Below are 13,811 nucleotides of genomic sequence, written 5' to 3'. Positions count from 1 at the left end.
CCTACTGGTAGGCCCCACAAATCTCACAGATGGTTGCATATGTGTTTTTGATGATACCTACTGCAAAATAAACATTCATAATTCTATTTGAACCGACTTGCCCAAAGTTCTTACATGTATTATAAATTATTCAGCTTCTGGCCATTATAAACATAACCAATTCCAGTACCCATTTACAGCTCTGGAACTGGATTTCTTTGAGATTCTAAGGTCCTTATTGGATTCAGATCCACACCCAACATTATGCAGTACGACTGAAAGTAACCTCAATTTCCTTGAATTATTATTCTGAAAAATATATTTTCTTCTATTTAATTCTAAGGAAACATTTATGCACTTCATATCACAAAATATTATTTTTCAGTTTCCATTTCAGGCATCTTACTATGGGGGGCCCCCAAGCATTGCAAGTGGAAAATATTGAGAGAGAAAGCCAGCAGGAGGGGAAAAGAGTGTTCATTCAGACTGTTCAATTGCAACTGTTGTCTTTTTATTTTCAGAAAAATATCTGCTATTCTGCAAATGCTGACTAGGTGGTCTGGACTACCCTGCTGATGCCAAAGTATTTATAGATTTCACTCAAACAACAGTTCTTCAGACATGCTTAGCCTTGTACTTGGATGAACTAGAAAGTAAGGACCATACATCAATAACTGCTTTCACAGAGTCCTTTTGGATGCTATACTTTTCTCAGTCACAAGCCACTGATTTTTGTTTGGCTTTTTAAGAAGATTAGTTTCAGCTGCTGAAGTAAAAGGATGGGACAAGAAGAGAAAGCATCTCTGAAAGATTAATTTCAGTTTAATATTAACGGATATGTTCCTACAGGAATATTATGCATCAAAAATGCTAGTGCCCAAGCCAGTTATTATATACTCTGTAAAAAGAAGAAATATTTAGCAGGTCTACAGTTCAACACCGGATTTCTGAAGGGCTAACTGTCAACAAAGGGGGCATCAGAAAAGCAGTATTAATATTTATCTTTACATTACATTAGTTAGGATTAAATATACCTTATTCTACTGTAATTTATACTTTTGTTACCTATTAAACAACAATGTTGCAAAATGTATACATTAAGGTTTCCAAATGATCTCCTTTATAACTTTCTCCTTGGATTCAGGATTAAATTATTAGTTCATCCTGTTGTTGTGTCTAACTAGTTAGCTATCTTTCTAATAAAATAATATTTAAAGCTACAAGGGGAAATTGAAAATAATTTCCCAAACAAAATACACCAGCTAAGAAACACAAATGATAACAAGCAGCAAAAGGAACACAGTTAAAAAACAACACTTAAAATTGTCATTTGGATCTGGGGTATAACCACCAGGTACTTTTGGAATGACCTAATGAAATGGGTCGCAAAGAAACGCGTTACTTGCAGACCTTAAACTGCGATTCAATGGCCCAGCAAAACATAAAAGTACGTCCTGTACTACTGAAACGGAACAGCCTAGATTCTGTTGATTTTATGAGGCAGCCACACCACCGCAGAATCAAATCTCAGCAAGTTCGATTCCAAGATGATGGTACAAGCAAAAAGCCAATGGGTGTCACTGATTTGGACATCGAGCCTCCCAAAGACATAGCATTTGTGACTGGACAGGCACAAACATCTAGGCACCAGAACTTGTCAAACTACCCCCTTGCTTTTCCAAGGGCTCCAAAGGGGCTTAAGAACATTGCTATTCAGACTTCTCCTAGCCTCAGGAAACACTTCCCAGTTTTTAGGAGGAAAAAACTGATAACAAGCAAGTCTTTAACAGAAATGCCAACTGAGCCTGAAAACACTGTCCATGTCAATGGCAATCTTTCTGAACAGGATCTCCTGTCCTCACACTTTTCTTATTTAAGGATAACTGAACATTTAGAAGATGGATCTAAGAAAGACCAAATAACCAATCATTTATGTCAAGGAGTGCCTAAAGCACAAAGCAATGGACCCATCCACCTGGATGCAGATGCTTTCTCAGTACTGGAAAAGGCAACTGTTTCTACCCAGGTGCCTGAATACATACATCTGAGTTCTCCATATGCCAATAATGCTTCCATTTATACTCTGGACATGCCCATGGATTTAAGTGACTCAGCACATTCTTCTACTGCAATGAAACAATTGAATGAAAGTAGTATGCAATCATCAAATTCAAAAAGATCTTACTCCTGCTTGGTGAATACAAGTAACTGCAATGAAGTTAATGCACAGCCTGATTCTTGTGAAACAGAAAAAAGTGATTCTGAGTTACTTGGATCAAATGAAGACTCCAGCACTACTCCATTATCACCTCCATCGAATCACAGTTCATCATACTGTTTCCCCAGAGACCATCAACAGCTTGCACTGCCTGAAACAGATTCTGACTGTATGACACTGACTAATGATGATCAGGCAGTAATGTCATTGTCCAGAAGTAGTGCATCAAAATCTGTTCCTTCATATCAAACTGAAACTGAGAAAAGTTCTACACAGCCAGATGTACCAGAGTATAATGATTGTTTAGGAAGTTTTCACATAAAGTCCTATCTTCCAAGGAGTGAAATAAAACCACAAACTAACAAAGAGATTAGAGAAATAAATCAAATTCACTTGGCACATGGTGAATTATGTGCCCTACAAGGCAGGCTGCAGTCCGTAGAAGAATCTTTGCAGTCAAACCAGGAGAAGATTAAAGTCCTCTTGAATGTAATTCAAGACCTGGAAAAAGCCAGAGCCCTCAGTGAAGGGTATGGTGTATTTTAATATTAAAAAGCTATTTTACTAAGTAATTTATCAAAAGTCAAAAGTAGCTGTTTGCTTTCTTTTAACCTTTGCTGTCAAAAATCTCTCTTTGAAGTATTTTTAAAAGATTTTGGAAAACCATATCTTATCTACAATTTCTGATACTTGAACCATTTTAGACAAAAACAGATGCCTTCCTAGTTCGGCTTTACTTGATACTGAATGTTGGTTGAATTAGGGCGGGGGGGTTTATATAAAATTCATATCTTGACTCAAGTTATGGTGTCATAAATATATTAGCACATGAATTTTATAAGTTGGTCTCAGTTCAGTTATAGGCTGTCTCACACAAATGCATAAATTCAAAGGCATTAACAGTGGATATCAGACATCATTACAACAGAGCTTTTGTCTCACTACTACAGTTAAGTCTATGGCAGCATAGCTGTACCAGAATTTTGCACTGGCTAAATGTACCTAATACCAATGCAGTTTATTTTAACAAAAAATGGTTCTGCATTCCAGGCCTTCCTTCCTGAGCAAAATAAGCTATTGGCCAAAGCACTACATCTACATGAGGGATTTCTGCCAAGACAGTTATGTGGATTACATTTTATTAATCTTTAACCAAGAAAACTAAGACAACAGAAAGGGTTACCATTTTAAGAGTGGTGACTTAAGAACAAGAAAAAGACATACTGGCAGGACAACAAAGTACATTTCTATCACTTGTATTCTGAACATTTTCATGTTTTCAGCAGGTGCCTGATAATTTAGAACCATGCACATGCAGTAAAACAACATGTGAAAATTATTAACTAGAACATGTTTGAGGAACAGCAAGCCAATGTTTTAAAATAACTGTTCTTCATACCGGTAAGACCCATATAAAGCAAAAATGTATGGCCTGTAGTAATGCTTCATGTTTTTCAGCAAAATCACTAGCCCCTCTTGCAGCCATGTGATTTATGCATCTAAAATGTGCATTAGACTTTAGGGCTAGGTACAGATATTAAAAAAAGCCTGAGGGGAACTGATTTCAGTTACGCAGTCTTCTATAAGTGCCATAGTTTATATTGGTACAGTACACACATTCACTCTTTGGTAGGGGGAGCAAATCTGAGATTGGGTTCTGCCATTTTTAAACCAGTCTGTATGTGCTGAACTTCTGTTATGTTATGGATATAGACCAGCTGTCTGCTGAACTTCTGTTCTGTTATGAGTATAGACCAATTTCCAATCACTTATACCATTACAAGTGTAATGTCTGTACCTGGCCCAAATGGGACAGCCTGTCTATATGACTTTTAAAAGGCATACAGAAGTAGGCCCGTTTCCATTATTAGTATCTCAAAGGTGAAAGGATAAGCAAGGATGTGGTTATGAGCCACATTTTTTCCCATGATACCTTTTACTGGACCAACAACATAGTTAGGGGAGATGTTAAGCAAACTTTTGGGCACAAAGTAAGCATCTTAAAATAGTTGATTACTTCTATACTGTTTTACAGGGTATGTAATGTCTTATTAATACTCAAACTTTAAGCAGAGGTTCAGAATAGACTGTATATGCACATTACAAATTTTATAGCTCTATATAAGGAAATAAATAATAATGAATCAGGTTGAGAAGTTGTCTATTGTTTAAAAAAATGTTACAAATAATTCATACCTCATTGCTTTCTATGAAAAATAAGGGTCTAATTTTATAAAGGTTAAATGCAATAATAGCACATGCAAAACAACTATCTTGAACACCCAATTTTTTTTTCAGTTACCTCAATCAACGTGAAAATGATATATGAAAATGAAATTGTCCAAAATGGACTATTTATAGGTATAATTGATGAGGATACACAAGTAAATTCTATATTTTAGAATTAGACCCTGTATGTCAACAGTATGTAATTCTCATCTCTGGCTATAATTAAGGAGTGAATCCTACAGGATCTTTCATATTACTAAAAGATTCCAAAGCAGCAGAAATAAACTTTCACAAAAAGATGGGGCCAGATTTGGGATGGAAGTTGGAATACAAATCCTTGTAAGGAAAAAAAATGTAGAAAATGAACAAGAGTGGTGCAAGATAGAGATGAATAATCTATCCCTATAAATGTTACCTAGATCAGGGGTGTTCAAGCCCCAGCACCTGGGCCACATTTGGCCCACAGTCCTATGTCTTCCAGAAAATGGGGCTCCACAGGGGTTTGGAAATTTGATGGTGGGACAGCGGTGATATTAGCACACAGAGCTGGTTAGGGGCTGTGTTAGGCTCCAGGGCCCAATCCCAGTGTGGAATGCCAAATTGGAGTGGTACCAGGCTCCCCAAACCCCATGAGCTGCGGTGGGAGGGGGCACTGCTACACCCCCAAGAACCAGTCCTGGCACACAGGGCTGGGAGGGCGCAGTACCAGGCCCCAGATCCCACTTCTGGCACGCAGGGCTCAATATGGCCCACAGGGTTGAACACCCCTGCTCAGTGGATAGGCCAGGCTTCCTCATGCAGAAGTCTTCCCTTCTTAGCTGAAATGCTTAGTCTGAGGGTTGGATTTGTCTTGGTGTATTTCAGCTATTTCGACAACCAATTTTCTAGCCACACTAAATATGTATTGAAACCTTCCCATTCACAGTATAAATATTATTTAATTGATGCATTAAGTAAATATATAATACATTTTTTAAATCATTTAATCATGGATAATTTATTTTAATCATTATAGTCATGTAAATATTTTTGTAAGAAGATACTATGTTCTAACTTATTAATTCCAATGAGCTTTATCAAGTTAGTTTTTTTAGATGTTAAAGTCTCATCTCAAGCACTTCTTCACATTCCACAACTCCAAATTGCTCCTCACTCCCTAATCCTGCACCCAACATTTTCCTTATTCATTTTCATCGATTTTTTCCTGCCTTTCAAAACCATCCCACTGTATAAACCTACTGCCCTTCAACACCATCCTATTTTCTCTAAATGAAAACCAGATGGGTATGAACCTGACATTAAAAAAACAAACATTTATAAATTACATAACCAGTCTATCCTCAGTTGGCAAAGGCCTACAAATTCAGAAGACTCCATAAAGGTCTGACTATGAAACATCCGCTGTATGAACGTGCGGTATGCCAAATACTGACACACAGAGTTAAGGAAACATTTGCCCAACCTTCCTCATCACACTGAACAGGATTAGAGTGACCATCACTTATGACAGCAAACTTCCTGGTATTTATAGATCTGAATATTCAAGAGAAGAGCAGCACTGTCAGTTAAAACATAGATCAAACCATATGTACTTTCTTCCCTTTTATTCTGTTAATGCACTGTTGAAGACTGGGATACTTATGAGTTTCTTAGCTGGCTCTGTTCAAGCTTCAATCCATCTTTCAGAATTCTTTAGCGACTGTGATAGTAAAACTGTATGGATGCAAGGTTTTTTTTGTTTTTTGTTTTTTTTAGCAATACAGCTACATGTGTTGAGAAGAACAATGGCAAGGTTTATTTTGCAATATATCCCTACTGAAAAGAATAGTCAGAGATTAGCTCTCAGAAAAGCCATCAGATCATAATTTAGGGCATCTTTTAGGCCTTATTAACTCATTATTCAGTTAAACTGCATTAAACTTAATGGACTGGATCCTCGAGATGTAAATGGCCACTAAACAGGGCTGCCTGTTTCATGTTACTATATCATTACTAAGATTGAAGTCATGTGTGAGAGAACTCTAGCCTGACCATGAATATATCCACTGATAGCTAGTCTACAACTGTGCCAGTTTGCTCATTTTGTAAAGACAGACAGAAAAAGATTTGTTTCCTTAATTTAATTTGCAAATATAAAAATTATTACCCAGCAAGATGTTGAAATAAGAATCCACAAAATAACTTATTTTTGATGGAAGTAATTATGTTTATTTGCTTTCATGGGCCATTTAAAATTTCAGTCTGAAAGGGAAAAAAAAAGAATGAGAGTGAAAAAAATAGCAAAAGGAATAAAGGGAAAGGGTAAGTTTCCATATACGGAGAGCATAGATCTTTTGAATGCTTTCAAACATGTTTACATAAAGATGCCTTCTTGCAACTAAAGTGTTCTTAGAAGAATTAATAGTTATACTGAGTAGCCAGCCTTCCAGAGAATCTTATATACTGTAGTTATGACAGTGCAAGTTTAAAGACAGAAGGTTAGAATGAAATATGAATATACTGTATTCTTTGACTGGCTTAAAATCAGACGCTTTATATAATAGATTTTGCTGCTTAATTTATGTTTAAAATAACAAAAATGCACAGAGAATGGCATGTTGTGATAAGAGTCCTACCTTGTCAGCGTACAGGTTTTTATGAATTGAATGAACTATTGTCCATTGCAGGCGCAACTTCTACCGCACTGGCCAAGACCTCAACAACTGCAGCACTTGCCAGAACACTGCATGTATCATTTACAGGTACTTCACTACTTCATGCTACTTGATATAGTATGTATAGATCTTACAATAGTGTAGCTGTGCTATTGTAAGGCATAGGAAAAAACCTTTCTTAATTATTTAGAAAGGTTCAACATTTAAGAAAATTAAACTAGACATTTACATTGACATTATATAGCATCATGTTCACTAACATGCTTTGAAATCCTGTGGGGAATTCTCTATGGATTGGTATTTCCTTTGGGTGTTATTTCTTTAAAGCTTATGTTTTTAAATGAAATTAGATTTTAGGACAGATGAATAATCTGCAGGACCAACTTCTTTTCCAGACTCAAGTTATACTTGCTGTTTCATGTGAAAAGTATGCAAGTCTAGTACACAAATGAAATCACATTTCAATTCAAATAATGTTATTTTCTTTGAAAGAGTGCAATTTATTTATTTTAATTAATCCTATAATTAAAGTTTAACTTAAATAGTTAGTTGTAGCCAAATAACTTTGCAGTACTTTCTGGAAGCAGTGAATATGCAAGTTTAAATCCATCAGCTCAGTACAAGCTTGTAAATCTCTCTTGATGCTGGCTGGACTCAAGAACCTAATCATCAAGGAATTTAAATGGCTAATATCCATTGATTTCCCCTTCCTTACTTTAGAATTGTATTTCAGTTGGCACCAGGAACCTGAATTCACTTGAAATATGCTATTAACACTCTTTGTGACATAAGATCAGCATCGAGTACGTGCTCATCTTAAACCAAAATAAGCAGTTTTACAAGTATGTATTTTCCACAGCTAGGGATCCTGGAAGTAACTTGCAGTTCACAGGAAGCATCATGATTTTTTAAATATATCATTACAGAATTTGACAGTAAGTGACAATTGTAATATGGAATTCATAGAGGGGGTTTTTGTGTGTGTGTATATATGTGTGTTCAGAATTGGAGATATTAGGATTGTGGTTTTTATTACTTTTAGTTATTCAATTACTACAATCATTATTACTTTAATTGAATACAGTTCTAGTTTGGATCTGTTTTCTAGAGGTTTCCCACTGTTTGAAGAACGTTAGGCTACAAGATATAGTGCTGAGATAGAACTGCTAAATACAGTTGGGTAAGGGGAGGCAGTTTTATCACAAACACAGACAGATTGCTGCTTTGGTGCAGGCTCTTGGTATAGGATGCAAACATAGAATGACAGAACAAGGATCAGCTGAGGCTTAGGGTCTAAAGATATGACAACAGGTTCAAAATAAATGTCAATACCAGATGACACGTACTCTTTTCATACAGATTGTATTTTAGGATTTTTTTTTTCTTATCACTGTTCATTCAAGGGATGACAGTAGCCTCTCCTACACTTTTCTAATGTGCCACTACAAAGCAACGGTTTCAACAACACTCAGTTTCATTCACTGAATCATAAAAAAGACTTCTCATTCCCATTCAAGGAGGAAAGTAGAATTGGCAAAGAAAGTTCTGCATCTGTGGCTTGTATAAAAGCTCAAAGAACTATCCCCCTCATCGCTACCACCCTCCACAAAAAAAAAAAAAAAATCACCTAAAACAAGAGTCTACACAGTGCTTAATTATTAAGAACACTTACCTATCACTTTTCACTGAAGCTAACAAAAAAAAGGAAGTTTCATAACTAGGAATAGATTTTTAATACCTTCATACCTGGTAGGTATGGCTGTGGGAAAATGCTCACAGCCCTCAGTGGCCAACTACTACTCTAAGGTGAGTAAACAGAATTGTGCTACTCTATGGCTACAACTCTTACATCTCTTGGTGGTCTGTGGAAATAACACTGAAGGCAAGATATAAGTTTCTGGCTGCAATTAGGACAGGAAGGCATTTGTTTTGATGAAAGAAGAATAACATTAAAATAACATTACAAATCAGCTATGGTGAGAACTTAGAACTCTCATTTTACACTTCAAATTACAATAAAGCTTATATGATACACTTGTACATAGATCTAATAAGCTAATGGATAAGCAATAGGAGACTTCCTTCTGCTTAGTTAAACATTCAACAATATTATGACAAACAGTTATGGTGACTTTCATACTGTACAAAGTGTTCAGAAATGTTATTGATTGCACAGGTCTGTATTCATGTTCTGTAATTCCTAAAACAAAATTACAAGAAGAGTTTCAAATTACGAATTATCCAAGCTAAAATAACTTAAAGTAAGAAATGTTGTTGTAAGGATTTAGCATTCTAGAACTTATAAAAAATGTTAAATATGGTATACATGTTGAAAACTGGAAGGAAAGTCAGAGCACCAGCACACAGATAAAATACCTGTATGTCCTTTATTGGCATGGAGGCAAGCAATGCAGCCTCTCTGCCTTCTTAGGTCCTAGCCAAAATTGAGAACTTGAACAGTCTAAACTAGCTGGAGCCCAAGTCAGGCGGTACAAGAGAAGTATCTTGAGTGTACCAGCTACCAAAGAGGTTCACACAATTAAGACAAGATGATGGGCACGTGGGATTAACAATGTCTCCAATAGCCTACTAACAAGAACCAAAGCCCTAAATAAAGATATGGGCCAGGAATAGATGTTTAAAAAGCCTGAGGCAGAAGCAAAAGTTATATACTTTAAGTGCCCTCGGTTAGGTTGGTAGTAAACAGAACACAGGTTCATCCTTTGGTTGGGGGAAGGGGAACCACACGCAGGCAGCCTCCACTGGGTGAGGCCAGTTGTGGCCACTTCTGCACACTTCCCAGCTATCTCCCTGGGTTGCCAGGGACCACTGAGCACAGCTGACCAGCTGCGCCACCTCTGATTGGCTGCTGGGCCCAGCTGAGCAGCCCTCTCCTCTCCACCCCACCTCTGCTTCCCCTGACAGCGTTACCACACAGTGGAAGCAATCCTGCTTGGCCACGCCTGGCAACCCTGGAAGGACTCCCAAACACCTACACAGGGACCTCTATGCCTCTGCAGGTGGGCACAGTCCCAGGGAGCAGGACCAGGCTGCTGGGCACAGCCAAGCACCTCTTGCCACTCTCCTCCCCTGGCAGTGTCAGCCACTGTGTTGACAAGGGTCCGTGAGAGCTGGAGGCGGGGCTGGCTGGTCACTCCGCCAGAGTATCCAAGTGCAGGCTGGTTGCTAGCATACCTCCCTGAAAGGTGAGATTTGCGGGGGGCTACAAAGGTGCCTGGGAAGCCAGACGACAGGGACCCAGTGAGTCAGTAGAAGATCTGGTACAGAAGTTAGATAGAGTGATCTAACTTAAATCAAGTACGTCTGATACCATATCAATGCAAGTCTATCTTAGATCAGATTCTGTCTTTTTAAAACCACTCTATGTGCATTGAACTTCTGTTCTGGTACAGGTACAGACTGGTGTCCAATAATTTATACTGGTATAAGTGTAACATCTATACCTAGTCATGACATCCAACTTCTCTGTCTCAATGCATTGCAATGGCAGGCAAGTTACTTGTAATAACAGTCCCTAAATTTGTTTGGTTTAAGGCTGGTAAGTGGTCCTGCTCTGGGGACAGGCCACTTCTTATGCTGCCCAATGCAGTATTACTATCAAATTTTAGGGCACATAGGAAAGCTAAGGCTTTTCCTGAGAGAACATGAATAAAAGGATTAATATTTATCTAGGGGGAAAGCCAGCAGAAAGGAATTTCACTTACCCCACATTAGCTTGCATGCTGTGGAGTATTTTCTAATTCTGTACCTTCACTCAATGACTGTGGCATTAGGTATATTCAAATAATAGTCAAAATATACATATTTTGAAAAGATATTCCTTTTTTCCTTACAGTTTTCACAGAGCTAAACTTTTTTGCCTTATTTTTAATTAAATTATCTTAGTGAGTTGAAATGCTAATAAGAAAGCATACAAATGATCTGAGCAAACAATTGTCTCATTTTAATCCAAAGTAGCTAGAAAATTTTATTATTTGCTTATCAAATCTTAACAGAATGTTCTCTAAGGTATAGACAAGCCAAGATCAAACTTATCTTGTTCAGCCACCTTTCTGCTAAAATCTCATTATTTTCATCTGAAAAACTAGTGCAATAAATGAAAAAGGTACCTGAGAGACTATCCTCAGGATTTTCATTTTTTTTCCCTATGAGATGAGTTAGAACCAAAATAAATGAAGGTGGCACTATGTTTTAGGTGTCTGTGAATAATATGTCTCCTTGTAGCCAAAAAAGGAATGTCACAGGAATAAGGTTGTCTTGTTTATATGCCATAACCAACCCTAAAGAGCTGACAATGTCAACATTAATATTTTCATTTATGAAAAAAGAAATATTGAGATCAACACAGAGCCATTTCCAAGAGGTGCTCATGACCTTAAATATGCCCTGAAATTGCAAGTAAAACTTCTGACCTAGTTTATATTGACTTGATCCTGCAAAGTGTATAGCATTCCCAACTGAATTATTGCCATCTATAATAAGATGACTGGCTCTATGGCTGTGGGGCAAGCAGTGGATACGATATACTTTGACTTTAACAATGCTTTTGATACAGTCTTCCAAAACATTCTTGCAAGCAAGCTACGGCGTTGGATGAATGGACAGTAAGGTGGATAGAAAAGTAGCTGGATGCTGAGGCTGCATACTGAGGCTCAAAGCGTAGCAATTAATGGCTTGATATCTAGTTGGTAGCCGGTATCAAGTGGAGGGTGTCAGGAGTCAGTCCTGGGGCTGGTTTTGTTCAATATCTTCATCAGCTATCTGGAAGACAGGATGGAGTGTACCTCCAGCAAGTATACTGAAGACACCAAGCTGGGGAGAGTAGTAGATACGCTGGAGGGTAGGGCTAGGATTCAGAGAGACCTAGAGAAATTGGAAGACTGGACCAAAGAAATCTCATGAAGTTCAGTAAAGACAAGTGCAAAGTCCTGCAGTTAGGACAGAAGAATTCCATGCACTGCTACAGGCTTGGAACCAGCTAAGCAGCATCTCTGCAGAAAAGGACTTGGGGGTTACAGTGGACAATAAGCTGGATTTGAGTCAGCAGTGTCCTCTTGTTGAGAAGGCAGCTAACAGCATACTGGGCTGCATTAGTATGAGCACTGCCAGCAGACTGAGAAAAGTAATTATTCCTCTCTATTCTGCACTGGTGAGACCACATTTTGAGTAGTGTCCAGTTTTGGGGCCCCCACCACAAAAAAAGATGTGGACAAGTTGTAGAGAGTCTAGTGGAGGGCAACAAAAATGGCTAGGGGGCAGGGGCACATGACTTGTAAGGAGAGACTGAGGGAACTGTGCTTATTTAATTTGGAGAGAATGGAGGGGGAATTTAATAAAAGCCTGTAACAACTTGCAGGATGGTTCTGAAGAGGATTTAGGTAGACTGTTCTCAGTGGTAGCAGATGATAGAAGGAGAAATGGCCTCAACTTCTGGCAAGGGATGTGTAGGTTAGATATGAGGGAAAACTGTCACTAGGAGGGTAGTAAAGCACTGGAACAGGTTACCCAGGGAGGTTGTGGACTCTCCATCTTCGGAGGTTTTTAAGACCTGACTAGACAAAGCCTTGGCTGGGATTATATTATTGGGGATGGTCCTATTTTGAACAGAGGGTTGGACTAGATGACTTCCTGAGGTTCCTTCCTACCCCAATTTTCTGTGATTCTATGAATGCCTAAGTTCTTGTGAATTCTGGGAAGCAAGAGAAACTGTGACAGATCTAAGTTACAGAAGTACAGAAGAGAGGTACAGTAAAAACAAGACAAATAACTTGAAAAGGATATACATAATGATTCCCTATCTGAAGTTTGAAAACAAAGGAACCACTGCTGCCTTCCTATCAAATATCAGAAACCCCAACTGAAGGGAGAACTGTATCTCCTCATTGGTTTCCACTTTATCTTTGTTTTTTTAAATCAAATGTAATTAATTACCCAAAGCTATTAGGGAGGATGAATAAAAACAGCTCCCCTGATATTTGTACCCTGACATAACATGGTGTATAGCAGAATGCACACCAGTGCACCACAAGTGGCATGGGCAGGTGCTGTGTGGTGCACAAGTGCCAGGCGCTCAATAAAGGGAGGTGGCAGAATGGAGACAGGGATCAGATCCCTGGAACAAATCTGGGGCATGAGGCTCCTGCTGCAAGGGATGGAATCAGGTATCACAGCGAAGAGCCAGGTTAAATCTTCCATGGCCCTACAACTGCAGTAATTCAGGGCTTTGAGCCTTCATTGGTTACATAAAACTGTGATGTTTGCAGAGCTAGGAAAAAGTTAACCTGCCTAATGGTCCTGATATTTCTTCTTGCAGAGTGTCCTGCCTCTGCCCCTGCTTGTGCGGCCACAGCTGGAGCCCTCCTGCCTACACTGGCCCCTACTCCCCTGTCTCCACTCTGGCAGCCCAAGACATTAACTCTATCAGTTATGCTTCTGGGGAGGCGGTAAAAGTAAGAGGGGCACTTTGGGAGGAAGAGAGCTTAACTAGTGCCAAAAAGTATGGCTTCTACTGGTCTGTGGTCTAAACATGAAACTGAATGACTCCTAAATACAAGATCATACTCTAACCTCTGATTGCTGTGTCACCTCAGTCATAAAATTCTCTCTGACTCAATTCCCCCCCATCACAATTAGGAAGAATCATACTCCATTACACTTTGTAAAGGTGCCATCAGGGTACAATGATATATATGTGTAAATAAGCCGTAAAA

At 38.5% G+C, this 13,811-nt stretch overlaps 2 protein-coding genes across 4 annotated transcripts in view; one reads left to right on the top strand and one right to left on the bottom strand.

The window, feature by feature from the left end:
* Positions 1 to 13,811, bottom strand: part of DOCK2 (dedicator of cytokinesis 2) — a 514,744-nt gene that overhangs the window by 291,324 nt on the left and 209,609 nt on the right. The window lies entirely within an intron of this gene.
* The window catches only part of INSYN2B (inhibitory synaptic factor family member 2B), a 141,978-nt gene that overhangs the window by 109,218 nt on the left and 18,949 nt on the right, over positions 1 to 13,811 (top strand). For all 3 annotated transcript variants that reach the window (XM_090064275.1, XM_090064274.1, XM_090064273.1), the window contains 2 exons: positions 501 to 2,727; positions 7,093 to 7,167. In XM_090064275.1, the coding sequence (XP_089920401.1) occupies positions 1,358 to 2,727; positions 7,093 to 7,167 (1,445 nt within the window). In that variant the 5' untranslated portion in view covers positions 501 to 1,357. The remainder of the gene's footprint in view (positions 1 to 500; positions 2,728 to 7,092; positions 7,168 to 13,811) is intronic.

Source organism: Crocodylus siamensis, chromosome 10 (assembly GCF_052110815.1).
Source record: "Crocodylus siamensis isolate JL-2025a chromosome 10, ASM5211081v1, whole genome shotgun sequence".
Lineage (NCBI taxonomy): Eukaryota > Metazoa > Chordata > Crocodylia > Crocodylidae > Crocodylus > Crocodylus siamensis.
This window is presented reverse-complemented; position numbering and strand designations above follow the sequence as displayed.